Below are 13,560 nucleotides of genomic sequence, written 5' to 3' on the forward strand. Positions count from 1 at the left end.
AAAGACACGTGGACAACAAGAAAAAGACAACTAAAGGATGAAGGACAAAGTCCTATGTTTTGCATTTCTACACATTTTTTCTCCAACATGTATTGTCATGCCAATATATTCAATAAATATGAGTATTTATCACAAAAAGATATCCTATACTACAATAGCAAGTCTAGACTATCAAAATCTATCTAAATACACAGGCTTGGAGCTATATAATGCTTAAAATAGATGAATTTACACTGTTAAATTATATAACCTTTGTATAACAACTCGAAGCTCCAAAGGATTTTAACACCACAGCATTATGAACTATATTTATGTTCTCTCGGCAAACCACATTAGTAGTTTCTAAATGCTGTACTTAATATGTTTTTTCCATCACAACCTTGAATGTCAAAGTTCTGCTTGACCAGACAAAACTGCTTAGAAAAGACACTCCTTTCCAACACCCACAACTGTCATTCTATGTGGATGCTGAAACTGTACTTGATGTCACAGAAGTGGACGATTGTCCTCCGAATTCAGAAGAACTTGCCATCACTGCGTCCAAAGATGAATTTGGTGATGTCAATGAATACACTTGCTGACATGTTGGTGGTAAGATTGGCTGTAACATGCCATCGTCTGTCCGGGGGAGGTTGCCAGGCAACAATGAAGCTGCAGCAACTTGATTAAGTTTATTTATTTCAACTTGCCAACCCGGGAGTTTCTTTGCCGCTAAATGACGTCTTGCATGTTTTGTGAGATGATCTGATCTCATGAAGCGCCGTCGACACAGCGGACATTCAAATTTCTTTTCACCTGTGTGCGTTCTTCTGTGACGAGTAAGCTCATCTGACCTTGCAAACTTTCGATCACAGGACTCCCAAGTGCAAACGAATGGTTTCTCACCTAAGACAAGCATCAAAATAATTAGTATTGTGACTAGTTTAGTCAATAATAACACAGGATGGTGAAAATCATCCTATTTCAGTACTAAGAATGACATTGGGACCTTCAGCTCAAATGAAACTCAAGAACATGATTATGCAATCAAATATGTTAATTTGAATGGTGAAACTGACACATCCGATGAGACATTTAATCCATAAGTATTTAATCCATAAGTATTTAATATATAAGCATTTAATATTTTAATTTGTAGAAGCAGGCAATTTCTATAGATTTTTTTCATGAAAGTGTAATGCAATTTAAGAAGGTGGGTCAATGCTATTACAATAATAACACTAAAACACGCAAACGAAAGACTACGTGCGTAATTCTTTTACGTAGTTCTTGAAAGCAGATTTATTGAGAAGTTATTAATAAACATGTGACTCTTGAGAGGGTACAAGGTTCAATCGCTAAGGTCAAGGTGCGTGACGACAAAAACACTGAACACTACATGGGCACGTGAAAGGCAAGATTAGGGGCGTGCATTAGGCGTAAAACAGAGGTAAAAAGTAGGCGGAAAATGCATAAAAAACGGCCGCGAAACCTTCAAAAAGTATACTACACATTATGCTACACGTTCTTTTCGTTCAAACCTGAAGTATTGACTGCAATTCATGAGCATAATTGCCATAAATAGAGACTAACGAAGGTTATTAATACATGGACAAAGCATGCAAATTTAACGCCCTGTAATTATTGAAACGCGCCGAGGAATGCTGCAATTTTCTACGAAATACTTTTACCGTTCGGTATTTTCATGGCTAAATAGAGATATGTCAATTTCAGAAACGGACAATGTTCGAAAAGAACAAAAAATCGGTTTTCGAATATTGTCAATTTCAGATACAGTATTCTATCATTTTATTTATATACCTGTGTGGGTTCGTAAATGCGCTTTGAGATGGGAGCTTTTGAAATACGTTTTGTCGCAGTTTTCATAGGTACAGACGTAGTTACGTTTTCTGCTATCGTTGTTTTCAGGAGTGGTTTTTTGGGCGGCGTTTGGGACGACGGATGGAGCAATATTTCTTTCACCAGCGCTCGTTGTTGCCGCGGATGTTACATTTATATTTGCGTTACTTGTCGGGACGGCAATAGGACAAATAATCATGATTGGCCCTTGGTTTCCAGTATTAGGTAAATTAAGACGATTCCCCGATAAAAGCTTGCTAAAATCGACCAAGCTTTGTGGCGGCAGCCCGAACACACCAACAGGATTTGGCAGGGTATTTTGACTTGGAAGAACCGACGAATTTTCGACCTAAAAAGATAAAGTCAAGGTTTGCTTTACTATTGAAATAAAAAAGAAAAAGAGGGTAAACTTTTTTTAAGGATTTGCATATTTTAGCTTTTAAAATCGACTACTCGGCAAGCGCCTGAAGATTTTGAGTATTATGTAAAGGGAACTTCGGGCTGACCGAGGTTGGATTATATTTGAGTAAACGGAGGTGTTTATTGAGTTCATTTGTTGAGAACTTTGTTAAAAAAAAATGAGCAAAATTACCTGGTCGTGGTTGAGTTGAGTGTTGTTTATAGGTTGAATTGGTTCCAGAACGGAGAATAGAGGGTCGTTTATTGTGGGAGATATAGAATGGTCGGGACTCGGAGGCGACCACTGACTCATCGCTAGTAAAGATTGAACAGCCGTAATATCCCTCTCAGTTTTCACTTGAACTTTTCTTGCTTCAGACTCGGTCACAGCTTCATTCTGTTTGAAGAAAATATAGTAAATCGTCGGTAGTACACAAAACGCAATAGACATTTTAGAATTCGATTTGCAAGCGCAGATTTTTGCAATTTAGGCGAAGTTTTTCGTCAGGAAAGCCGTCGAACACGAGAACGATAAAATTCAGTATCCTGTCTACTTACTTCGCTGTCTCGGTTAGAAGAAGTCGGTGTCGAAGGCGGAGAGAGAGGCAGAGCATCCATTCTCGAAGGGAGTTTAGCATGAAAATTATACAACTTTGACAAGGTAGTCAAAAATAGCACGAATTCATTGTTATGATCACGTTGTGCCATCTTTCTGTCCATGCACTCTGTGGGCGGGTACGGGGACGGGCCAATCAACGTCGAGAATTTAAATGCTCGGCCAATCAGCGCGCAGAGAGTACATGTGAATAACGCGTGAAGGGGAAATTATATGTAAGATGCTAGTTACGGACTTTGATCGCATATAGTGCAAGTTATTTCCGTTCATGATCTGAGCACGCGTATTAGACTCAGGCCCAAAATTAATAAAACAGATCAAATTTCACATAAAAACCAGATGTTTTTTATATTAGCACCTGCCCATCGACTCAATTTTGCAAAGTGCCGTAGTTTTCGCACAACGATTCAACTTAAAAAGAAATAGCATTTCGTTTTTATAAATTCCAAAATTCTAAACTGTTGCAAAATAGGTCGCAAAGGTGGTATTTAGCGTCAAAATGTCTCTATTCTGTCGCAAATGTTGCAAGAATTCATTCATAAACCGTCTCAAGAGTATTCTAGTAAAATTGCGTGCTAAAATGTCACGAAACATTCAGAAATGTTGCAGAAATGTACAAAAAGGTTTCTCAAAAGTCGCACAATCCCTAAGGACAAAATGATGCGAAAAGTACACGCAAGACGCGCGCGCGAGTAGTTTATTTAGTCATAATTCAGCGTTCAGTAAAACCTAAATACACAAAAATAATCCCTGCGATTAAGTTAGGATTAGTTACCCCTAATCATAAATTTAATCTAAGATCCAATCCAATCCTAACCCTGATCATAACCTAATCTCTGGTCCATTTCCTCTACTTCGTAGAGGGCCATTTCATCATAAAGCCTGCTTTTATATCCTCTGAGTCAACTCAAAATTGAAAAACATTAGAAAAAAGGTACAAGACTTTCCTTGTTCACTTGGCATATCTAAGTTACCGAGAAAATACAAATAAATACTAAAATTTATAAAAAAAATGTGAATCTCGACAACCACAAGTGCCTTAAATATTGCTATTAGGAATCATAAATGCTTGTTGCTGTACGGCACAGAACATAGAAACAGATACAATTATAATTTGATTAATAAACACCAACTGACCAAAGCACTGTACTGTACAGACAACATATGTTTTATATTTGTTCATGACATGTCATCGTCTTTGACGATTGTTTTTAGATTAAATACATTCATTTTTAATAACGGACACTTTAAAACAAATTTATACAAATAAAACTGATCAATACACTGATAGATTTTGTATCAAGTTTTAAGATAACAAAGACACCTACAAATACTCTAAAAACATGCAAACTAGCACGTGTCAAATGAATAATAACATTGTTGTGTTTAGTACAAGTTAGTACGAAGTTTTTATCGATTTCAGACCGGTTTAGTGTGCTGTTCCAGTTTTGAAATCGCGCTATTCGTTGTAATATAGTTTTCAAGTATTCACATACCTGTGAATGTACAAACAATCGTCGTACCTTTCCCCTTAAAAATCTGATGCAATTCGACTGAATGTTTTGAAACTAAAGTTAAATTCAAAATGGTGGGCGAAGCAACGTGTAGGGATTTATTTCCGGCCGGCTAGTCACACCCTTTCCCTTGCCCAGGCCGTGCCTGGTGCCCATCCCTCGACGAAACACGGAAATAAATAAAAGGAATGGACCGAGATTGTAACATTACAGTGATGACACTGGATTGCAAATCATTATGACGTTTCACAACTTTATTTAACCATTAAACTAAGGTATTACTTTGCAATTAGCCCTAATTATTCTAGTCCACGTATATTATTTACCCAAGTGCCTCATTGGAATCTGCATTCAGCTACTTATTGAAGTCAAAACCACCCCAAGCACCCCCGCGCGTTTGCTTTTTCTAGTTGATCTGTATATAGCGCCTGAATGCGATGTTAATTTCCAGTACGTGGGTACGAGGCCGGATTGTAGATATAGCGCACTTTACAGACAACGGCAGGACAGAATCATAGGCTAACCACCAACTATAATATAACCACCATTTCTTGAGATAGGAAAATAAAAATAACTCTGTGCCCTCCTTAATCTACTGTACACAAGGCTCTTCCCAATATTTGTTAAACAACAGACTCAGAAAGTACAGATAATACTAATTTAATTACGGAATAACTGAACTTATGATGTAACTCTGATTACTGATCTACAACCCGTTATAGGGTACGATCCATTCAACTTGTGAACCAGGGTATCAGTTTCGCTATGGTTTACAGCTGAGGCATGCAGGTGCATATAGTTGCAGGCATAAAATATATGATACATGCATGTTAGTTCTGAACACTACTCTTGTTGTGGTGATTACATCACAATGTGCTGGTAATTTATCTACGATCACACTTGCCAATTCAGTTTATGTGTGCGTATGTGCTTCTTGTGCAGTAATTACGATATATAGGAGTATTCATTCAGAATCCTTCATGCCAATGGGAAATAAATTTTCCTCGAAATGACACTTGGTCCTCTTCTGGCATTTGTATAAACCTAGAAAATAGGAAAACATTATATTGTTGATAAAAGGATTTCAGGGAGATTTTGGCCACGTTCAATTCGCCAGTCTAATTTGGGACCGTACTCAAAATCAGTTCAGGGGGCGGTTGTATCAAGCCCGTTTAACTTAATTAAACGGTGGTTAAGTTCAAAATAGACAGCAAGTCTATCGTTCTATTCAAGAGGCAAACTAAGCATTTTTTAACCTTAATACAAAGATACTGTTTACAACTATATATTCAGGGCAAAAAATTCAAGTAGACTCATTCAAGAGTGATGTAAGAGTGTTATCTAATTTTGACTTATCCGCCTTTTAAGCCAAACAAGCTTGATACAACCGGTCCCATGCATGTGTTTACATGGTAAAACGGATAAACCGATAATAAAGATGATTTCTTACTCCTCTAGTGACGCTGACTCTTCCCGGGCCAGACCATCCAATAAAAGCAAATGATGCGTTGCGGAAGTAAACTCGTCGTCCTAAAACACGAAGCCTGTACAAATAACGGCGAAGAATGCGTAAAGAGCGACGATCTCTTGGCGTGGACCACGTTCCCTTTACTGTTCCGAGGATCAATTTCCTGTGAACACAACAACAATCGTGATGCTATAGAATCACCTTAATTTCTCAAATAGTTGTGTACTACTGGGCCACTTCTCTTCATACGCAAAATAAAATCGGCAACTTACTTAGGTTTGCTCGATAATATAGGTAGATAGTCTACCAAGTCTGTTGACATCTCGTTTATTGTTTCTTCTATTTCCCCTGAAAGTAGCAGTTTATTCATTCTATTTTAAAGTATTCAGCAATGTGATTTATAACAAGTTCTCCGGCTACCTTGGAGATTGATGGCAAGAGGGTTGTCATTCAACTTTAAAGAGTTTTATACAACCGGCCCCAGCTCATTGACGTTAGCTTTGGCACACGAAAATTTCGACATCTGAAACGGGCCTTAGATTACATTTGACAAACTATGTGACGTCTTTGTTTAAATGTTCTACCTGTAACTCCGTCAAGAATTGTTAAACAGGCGCCTTTAGGATTTGGACATGACATTACAGCATCGTTAACTTTGATTACTGCTTCCGTTGTGTCGCAATTTGTCACCCCTGGATCATAGCAACCTACACTTTTGATGAACACACGAACCCCTTAAAAAAGAACGAGACAAATGACTGATCTGTACCGTGCATATAGCGCATAACTTATAGTATATAATTATAGTACAGCTCAGTCGAATGAGACCGACATTCAGCGATGTATTTCTTCTTGATCATTGAGGGACTATTCTAAAACTCACAAGTACAAATGTCCCTAAATTTCAGCAAAACATTTTCTAAATTTCGGTACAATTCGTCTACCTTGTCCGGATTCAAATTTTTCTGGATGTGCAGTTCTCCCCTTGCCTCCCCTTGCCTCCCTTTGCCTCCCCTTGCCTCCCCTTGCCTCCCCTGCTCCCCAATGGCTCCCTTCCCGCCCCACACGCTTCTTTCTGTCACATATGTTTAGGAACGTACTTTACTGAAAATGGCCCGAATGGGTTCCGGTAAAAAAGGCAGAAAATTATTTATATCCGGTAGCTGGAGTAGACAAAGAAAAAAGACAAATGATTTTGCCCATCAACTAAAAAGAAGTGAAGGTTGGCAAATGGCAATTGAGTTTGTCGTCCGATGTGTAAATATCATGCAGGATCTAACGATTATCTAGTACGACTGCAAGATTTTTTCAGTTTATTATCTGCCACTGCAGGTATTTTTTGGTCTTTGTCTTGAATACGAAACCGTCATTCACAACATTTGTATTTTACTGTGACTATTATCTCGTATTCTTACTAGCTTTTGTTGCAGTGGCAGCATCTAAAGTTTCCTGTTTATTCAGGTTAGTACAGGACTTCTACATTCCTTTTTTAGTGAAACTGATTCCTACAGCTCAAGGATCGGCAAGATCTATTGCAAGGTCATAGATAAAAAATGGACGAATGGGAAAAGCAAAGATTCTATCTTCGGTTTAAAAGTGTCCCAAGGCAGCCATTTTACCACCGATGAGCTGTATAGCTCAACTGTGATCTTACTGGCAAGTGTTTATTGCGTGATATTCGTCATTTCTGCTGTAGAAAAAGCAAAGTACCTGATTCAATCTCGATAGTTGGTGGAGGTGAGATTGAGGGTGTTGTCGGAGGTGAGGTTGAGGGTGTTGTCGGAGGTGAGGTTGAGGGTGTTGTCGGAGGTGTGGTTGAGGGTGTTGCCGGAGGTGGCGCTGTTGTTCCTATAATGGAACAAACATAAATTATTAGATTTATTCATTTTAAGTATATATATATAAATATATATATATATAGTAAGTAGCAGACCAATTTGGGAGAAGGAGGGGGTTTGTTACCCGTAGCCCTTTTTGTTAAATCATGCCATATTGCCTGTATGCCATGATATTGCCTGTAGCACTTACCTGGAGTTTTACAGTTATAAAAAATGTTAATTTCTTCGGCATCTTTAGCAGACAATCCGCCGTAAGTCCGTTGGCCAAGTGCACCTTCAGGGTCATCTTTCCTTACAATAGTGGGTTCTGAAAAGGATTTATGCTGCATTTTGAATCTTTAAACTGGACTTAAAAAGATCAAATACTTGAATCTGGATTCCTGGGGCTGGTTGTATAAAACTCTTAACTACCTTTTAAGTAGTTAAATCGTAGTTAACTAGAAAATACATTATTCTGATTGGCCAATTCTGCCACCGTTAACTATAGTTAAAAGTTAACTACCTTTTAAGGGGCTGTTTACATGAGCCCGGTTACCCGAGATTCAGCGAAGCGTGAGATGATTTTGAGGTATTGAAATGAGCAGATAACATGATCCTGGCAGTCGTATAATCACCACAACAATAGCATGTGCTTGTTTGGTGTCATAAAAACTTACTTCAATACCTCAAAGTCCTCTCACGCTTCGTTGAATCTCGGGTAACCGGGCCGATGTAAACAGCCCCTTATACAACCGGTTCCTGCTATATTTATAAACTATATTTTTTCTTATTATCTAAAATAAGTATTTCTTTTGTTACGATTAATCTTTCCTTACGTCCGTTTACGCTGAATGCTGTCCTCCCATAGTGCATCACGCTTTCATAATCATATTCCACACCAAGGTTTGTAGTTTTTTCTGAACCATGTTTCTGAAAGTTATTCTCTACACCTAAGTAATTTTGATAAAAGTTTCATTATCTTTGCTATTTAATTGTTTGTGTGAAAGTTAATATTAGAGGAAGACGCTATATCGTTTTTCTTATGGATTTGATGACGGTAGCTAACCTCAGGCATATTTAACTGATATGAGTCTCGTCAACAAAACCCCCGTGTTTCTACACAGTTATAGAAACACGCTTCTTGACCAATCAGCACGCGCGTACCATGAATGTTATATTATAACAGTATATGTTGCACTGATAAAAAATCTCACTGCCGGCTGCTTTGTTGATAGATTACTACTTCTGTGTTGACGTCATGAGTTATCCTAAGAGACTAGAGATAATAGAGCGGACCTTTTGAATTAGGCCCATGCCCAGGCTCCATGTCGTCCTCCTCCTCCTCGTCTGGTCTGCTAAACCTCGGCGGTCTCAACAGTAAACGCGTGTTTATTCTGTCAAATTTTCGGAAATATCCACGCGGCGCCTATCATGATCATTTCAGTCGAAAAATATACATAGTCAAAGCCAGTATCATGAAAAACAATTCTCTTAATTGTTTTTCAAAATAACGCGAGAAAAAGCGACTCATATTGCTTTTCAAATCACGTAATGAGGACTGAGGAGGGAACAACTACGACGTTTTCTCAAAATACCGAACCCCGGGAAAGGAATCAAATTCATCAATGCAATTAAATGTAGAAAAAAGATGTTACACAAAATATACTGGAGATAAGAGGCTTCGCATGCAGCTTTTAAATTCTTCAAAGAATAAATAGAAAGCACAAATCAATAACTGGTTTTACCTCGCCTGATGTTTTGCCACAAAATTGTAACATAGTCATCCCGATCTGGTCTGCTCTGTTCATGCCAAAATCCTAATGCATGGAGAAATTCGTGAACAATTGTTGATTTGAAGTTGCAACCTATACCAATGGAGATATCTTGACTTTGGCTAAAGCCACTTATGCCGGATAGTCGTCCAATGTATGAATAGCACCTGGTAATCAAAATTTTATCCATTAGTAATTAGTATTGTATTATCGTATACTGATTAGGCGGGAGTATTGCTAATGATATCCACATTTCGACTAATTTAAGCCTGGATTTAGGATTAGTCATAATTGTGGCCGCCTAAATATCTATGAAAACAACCGCAGAACACTTCATTCAATGCAATATCAGTTTTAACTGATTCATGATGCAGCTTACCCACTATCGCTGATAAGATTGACATGATAACTCTGTCTTCCCGGCGGTAGTTCTTCAAGTTTAATGCATGTTTTTGAGGCATACTCAGCTTTAGCAGCCTCGAGCTGTTGAGTATTAGATTTATGATCCCTCAGGAAAGTAGAATCTACAAAAGGAATGTAAATAATAACTGATTATTGACCTCGCTTGTTCGGTCTGTACTGTGAAATATCAGACCGAGGTTTTTTAGCATGGAATGAGTGACGAATGAGCGAGGTTCATGTAAAATACCTCGTTCTGATATTTCACAGTACAAGATCGAGCAAGTGAGGTGAATAATCTGTTATTATATGGCTGAGCGGCATAAGACATCCGGGATACTGGTCCAGATACGGAATATACGGACATTGACTGCTTGTCAACCAATCAGAATAGAGGATTTTGAAAAGCCAAATGATAATCACGATCTTACCAATCTTATAGGGCACCAGTCCACCCGGCCATCTGTACTCCCGATTATTTACCGAGGTCGGCATGCGTTTAGTGATGTCATTTTCGGCCCCCATGAGGCCACTTCCTGCACTCGAGAGGGATCGATAAGTATGTCTTCTTCGAAAGTGTTATGCATCAAACCAGCATCTGTAGGATATGTGAAGTATAAAGTAGGATAGGGTGAGTGATGAGCTGATGTAAAATAACTAAGGGTAATTTAAAATGGTTAATGTAAAATTTTTATCTAATATTATTGACAAATTCATTTCTACTGCGAGAAGACCTAATGATCATCATCCATTACATTAAATAACTTCTAAGCTTACTCGAATTGACTTGATATATAATATCGGACGCGGATATGTCTGGATCTAGAAAACAAAAATATCTGTTGGATGGAAACGTCGCGCTTTTTATCTCCCCCCCGGCCCCCCAGGACATTACTGGACTCTATCTCGCATAAAGTACTTTCCATTTAGAATGGATAACACATTAGCATAACATGTCATGATTTAGGGAAATTATGAAGCAGTGAAAATTTAAGCAGTTATCATTCTGATCCAAATAAAAAGCATGGCTATTATACTCACTATCCTCAAAATTGAAGGGATGTGGACCGTCCTTGTTAACTAAGAAAAAGACGGGAAATGTGATATTAGATGCTCATCTTTGAAATAAACTTCATAATCACCTTCTTCACCTTGATCATCATCTTCATAATCACCATCATCTATACCCTGATCATCATCCTTATAATCACCATCATCTTCACCCTGATCATCATCTTCATAATCACCATCATCTTCACCCTGATCATCATCCTCATAATCACCATCAGCTTCACCCTGATCATCATCTTTATAATCACCATCATCACCTTGATCATCATTTTCATAATCACCATCATCTTCGCCCTGATCATCATCTTCATAATTCCCATCTTCACCTTGATCATCATCTTCATAATCACCATCAGCTTCACCCTGATTTTCATCTTCATAATCACCTTCTTCACCTTGATCATCTTCATAATCACCATCATCTTCACCCTGATCGTCATTATCATCACCTCCTTGATCATCATCTTCATAATCACCATCAACTTTACCCTCATAGTCATAATCATCTAATACAAATTTGAAATATCTTAACCTAGAGCGGTACGTAGTAGAGATGCGCTGTTCTACCTAATCCTGAATCCGCCATATGCCCCTGTATGTCCCTGTATGTTACTCTATGTCACTTTACGTCACTTTATGTCACTGTATGTTATTGTATGGCTTTTGTTATAAGTCCTGAGAATGTCCTATGTAAATGCATGTTGCAAGATTTTACCATTCTTCTTATCATCATTTGTAATGACGATGTTTCCAGGTGGATTATCACTCAATGACGCTCCACCATCATCAACGTTAACGACATGATCAGAATCTAAACGAAAAATGGACAAATGTTATATTGCTTCCAAACGACCCGAGTTTCTTTCATTTAATGATCTTGAGTCTCTTTCAATCTGATTTGCACAAAAATTTTTCTGAAAAGTCTATTCAAAATGTCTAACAATCCTTAGATAACCTTCGTTGTTGCTGCCGTGTTCCCTGGTCACCCATTCTTGAAATGCTTTGCTTTCATCATCTGAAAATAAATTAGAATCATTTATGTGGCGATACTCTAATCATTTTTTTAGCATTGCCGTTTCCCGTCTTCAATAAGGAGTAGAGGCTTTAAACTTACTTGCATCACGCTCGCTTAGCTCGTGATTAAAAAGACTTTTGAAGAAATTCGAATCTGGAAAAGATTAAAGATGACTGCTTGCGTAGCTATTGATTTGTCATTAATTATTTATCCAAAAACAGCTTGTGAAGACCATTTGTCATTTACAACTGACGATTCGTGCACATTCTGTATTTTAGTCAAATATATTCAAGTTTACCAAACAAGCTATGTTTTTTAAACGTTCCAATTCATGCGATTTCTGTGCATCTAAAAAACCTTTACCCTTTTTCGCAGTTAAACAAGCATCTAACAATCATTTAATTAAACACATTAATTTATGGTATAATATGATATATGTTTGCAAAAAAATGAATGCAACTGTTGAAAAACAGAAATCATACCTTTAGATGGCCTCGCCTGAACTCCGATGGAAAGAAGAACGGAGATTTGGCATAAAGCATAAAGCTTTGAAATTACTTTCATATTGCTGCAGTTCTCCTCACCAAGATGACTTGGGAATACCAGCAACCTCACTGTGTCTGTACATTTTTATTTGTCAAAAATGCACCGGCTTGTTCAACCCACGCGAACCCTGGTGTGCCGATTGAGTTTTGAAATAGAAATCCGCACGGATTTGTAGGTCCAGAAGTGTATACACCTGTATAACCCATCTTCCATGATTTCGCTCTCCACGGTACTTTATCAGCAATGAACAAACACAAATTTGTGTAAAAAAGTACGAATTATGATATTGATGAAAACTATTCATACTTTATGTGGAAATCATAAAACATGGCTTACTCCAAGCTCTGCCGAGCTCAGGTTCCGGCACCGTAATTAACAACCAAAATTTCAATAAACAATGATATCGATCATTTTTTGCGGAGGCTGCCGTCTGTTGGAGCAGGAATACTGCTGAGTTTTTTGAAAACTGTTATTAAATGCTCTTTTTTTACTGACAAAATACGAAAGGATGAAAATGTGTTGTTAAAAGCCGTGTACGTATTGAATATTAAACGGAGTTTACCTCAGTAAGTTAATGATGCATTTATGAAAGACACGCGATGGTCGTTACTTGGGCCAAAAACGAAGTGATTTGTATCAGATGAAGTTTTCGTTTTTCATTCCCATTTTTGGACTCAAGCTAATAACCGTGATTACTGTCGCACTGAGAATATCACCTGAGTAAAGAAAAGATCTTCTCCGTGAAACATTAAAAATTGGACAGGGTTTAGATCAAACCTGACCGCCCTTGGTTATGGTTACCCGATTTCTGGTATAAGTCGTGCTAAATTAAAACATCTCTGGAGGCGAGGTCATCACCCATCACCACCCCCCAAGAGCCCCACCCTGCTCCGCTCCACTTCCTCGCTCCAAATTCCGCTCTATCTAGCGCTGAATTCCGAGTGGGACACTTAGCGTCTGGTGAACTGCAAGACAATGCCTTGTGAACAGGTGATCGATGACTTACAAACAGTAAGACCCAGCGTGAGTTAATTAAGATCGTGTGTTATGTTCAACAAAATTCACCCATATATAGGTTAGTAGGTCACAAATTCATTTCGTAAT

At 38.1% G+C, this 13,560-nt stretch overlaps 3 protein-coding genes across 4 annotated transcripts; all 3 read right to left on the minus strand.

The window, feature by feature from the left end:
• Positions 1 to 57: 57 nt before the first annotated feature.
• Positions 58 to 4,439, minus strand: LOC114525553 (Krueppel-like factor 11). Of its 2 annotated transcripts, none has more exons than XM_028546939.1 (4): positions 4,351 to 4,439; positions 2,432 to 2,635; positions 1,801 to 2,188; positions 58 to 885 (listed from the first exon to the last, which is right to left on the minus strand). In XM_028546939.1, the coding sequence occupies exons 2-4, from the start codon at positions 2,549 to 2,551 to the stop codon at positions 458 to 460; spliced, it is 936 nt and encodes a 311-aa protein (XP_028402740.1). In that variant the 5' UTR covers positions 2,552 to 2,635; positions 4,351 to 4,439; the 3' UTR covers positions 58 to 457. The 2 variants fall into 2 exon arrangements, with proteins under 2 accessions (XP_028402740.1, XP_028402739.1); XM_028546938.1 differs by lacking the exon at positions 4,351 to 4,439 and adding an exon at positions 2,797 to 2,876.
• A 228-nt stretch (positions 4,440 to 4,667) lies between these two features.
• On the minus strand, positions 4,668 to 10,337 carry LOC114525426 (zinc metalloproteinase nas-15-like). The gene is made up of 10 exons (XM_028546759.1): positions 10,256 to 10,337; positions 9,805 to 9,949; positions 9,399 to 9,592; positions 8,490 to 8,603; positions 7,865 to 7,981; positions 7,547 to 7,684; positions 6,421 to 6,570; positions 6,109 to 6,184; positions 5,819 to 5,999; positions 4,668 to 5,412 (listed from the first exon to the last, which is right to left on the minus strand). Exons 1-10 carry the CDS (start codon positions 10,317 to 10,319, stop codon positions 5,347 to 5,349), a joined length of 1,245 nt encoding a protein of 414 aa, XP_028402560.1. The 5' UTR covers positions 10,320 to 10,337; the 3' UTR covers positions 4,668 to 5,346.
• A 567-nt stretch (positions 10,338 to 10,904) lies between these two features.
• LOC114525339 (protein PFC0760c-like) lies at positions 10,905 to 12,538 on the minus strand. The gene is made up of 5 exons (XM_028546598.1): positions 12,514 to 12,538; positions 12,010 to 12,063; positions 11,851 to 11,910; positions 11,611 to 11,706; positions 10,905 to 11,401 (listed from the first exon to the last, which is right to left on the minus strand). Exons 1-5 carry the CDS (start codon positions 12,536 to 12,538, stop codon positions 10,905 to 10,907), a joined length of 732 nt encoding a protein of 243 aa, XP_028402399.1.
• Between the last annotated feature and the right edge of the window lie 1,022 nt (positions 12,539 to 13,560).

This window comes from Dendronephthya gigantea, unplaced genomic scaffold, assembly GCF_004324835.1.
Source record: "Dendronephthya gigantea isolate DGI-Jeju-01 unplaced genomic scaffold, DenGig_1.0 000034F, whole genome shotgun sequence".
Taxonomy (NCBI): Eukaryota; Metazoa; Cnidaria; class Anthozoa; order Malacalcyonacea; family Nephtheidae; genus Dendronephthya; species Dendronephthya gigantea.

Bases quoted from the DNA above. Each gene is read 5' to 3' on its own strand.
- LOC114525553 (XM_028546938.1), bottom strand. From the start codon at position 2,856: ATGGATGCTCTGCCTCTCTCTCCGCCTTCGACACCGACTTCTTCTAAC. The intron at 2,636-2,796 runs GTAAGTAGACAG...TTCTTCAAACAG, and splicing joins CTTCTAACCGAGACAGCGAA to AATGAAGCTGTGACCGAGTC. The intron at 2,189-2,431 runs GTAATTTTGCTC...TTATCTTTTTAG, and splicing joins CTCAACTCAACCACGACCAG to GTCGAAAATTCGTCGGTTCT.
- LOC114525426 (XM_028546759.1), bottom strand. From the start codon at position 10,319: ATGCCGACCTCGGTAAATAATCGGGAGTACAGATGGCCGGGTGGACTG. The intron at 9,593-9,804 runs GTAAGCTGCATC...TTTGATTACCAG, and splicing joins AATCTTATCAGCGATAGTGG to GTGCTATTCATACATTGGAC. The intron at 5,413-5,818 runs GTAAGAAATCAT...CCTATTTTCTAG, and splicing joins GAGTCAGCGTCACTAGAGGA to GTTTATACAAATGCCAGAAG.
- LOC114525339 (XM_028546598.1), bottom strand. From the start codon at position 12,538: ATGTACAGACACAGTGAGGTTGCTG. The intron at 11,707-11,850 runs GTTATCTAAGGA...TTTTTCGTTTAG, and splicing joins ACACGGCAGCAACAACGAAG to ATTCTGATCATGTCGTTAAC. The intron at 11,402-11,610 runs GTAAAATCTTGC...AATTTGTATTAG, and splicing joins AAATGATGATAAGAAGAATG to ATGATTATGACTATGAGGGT.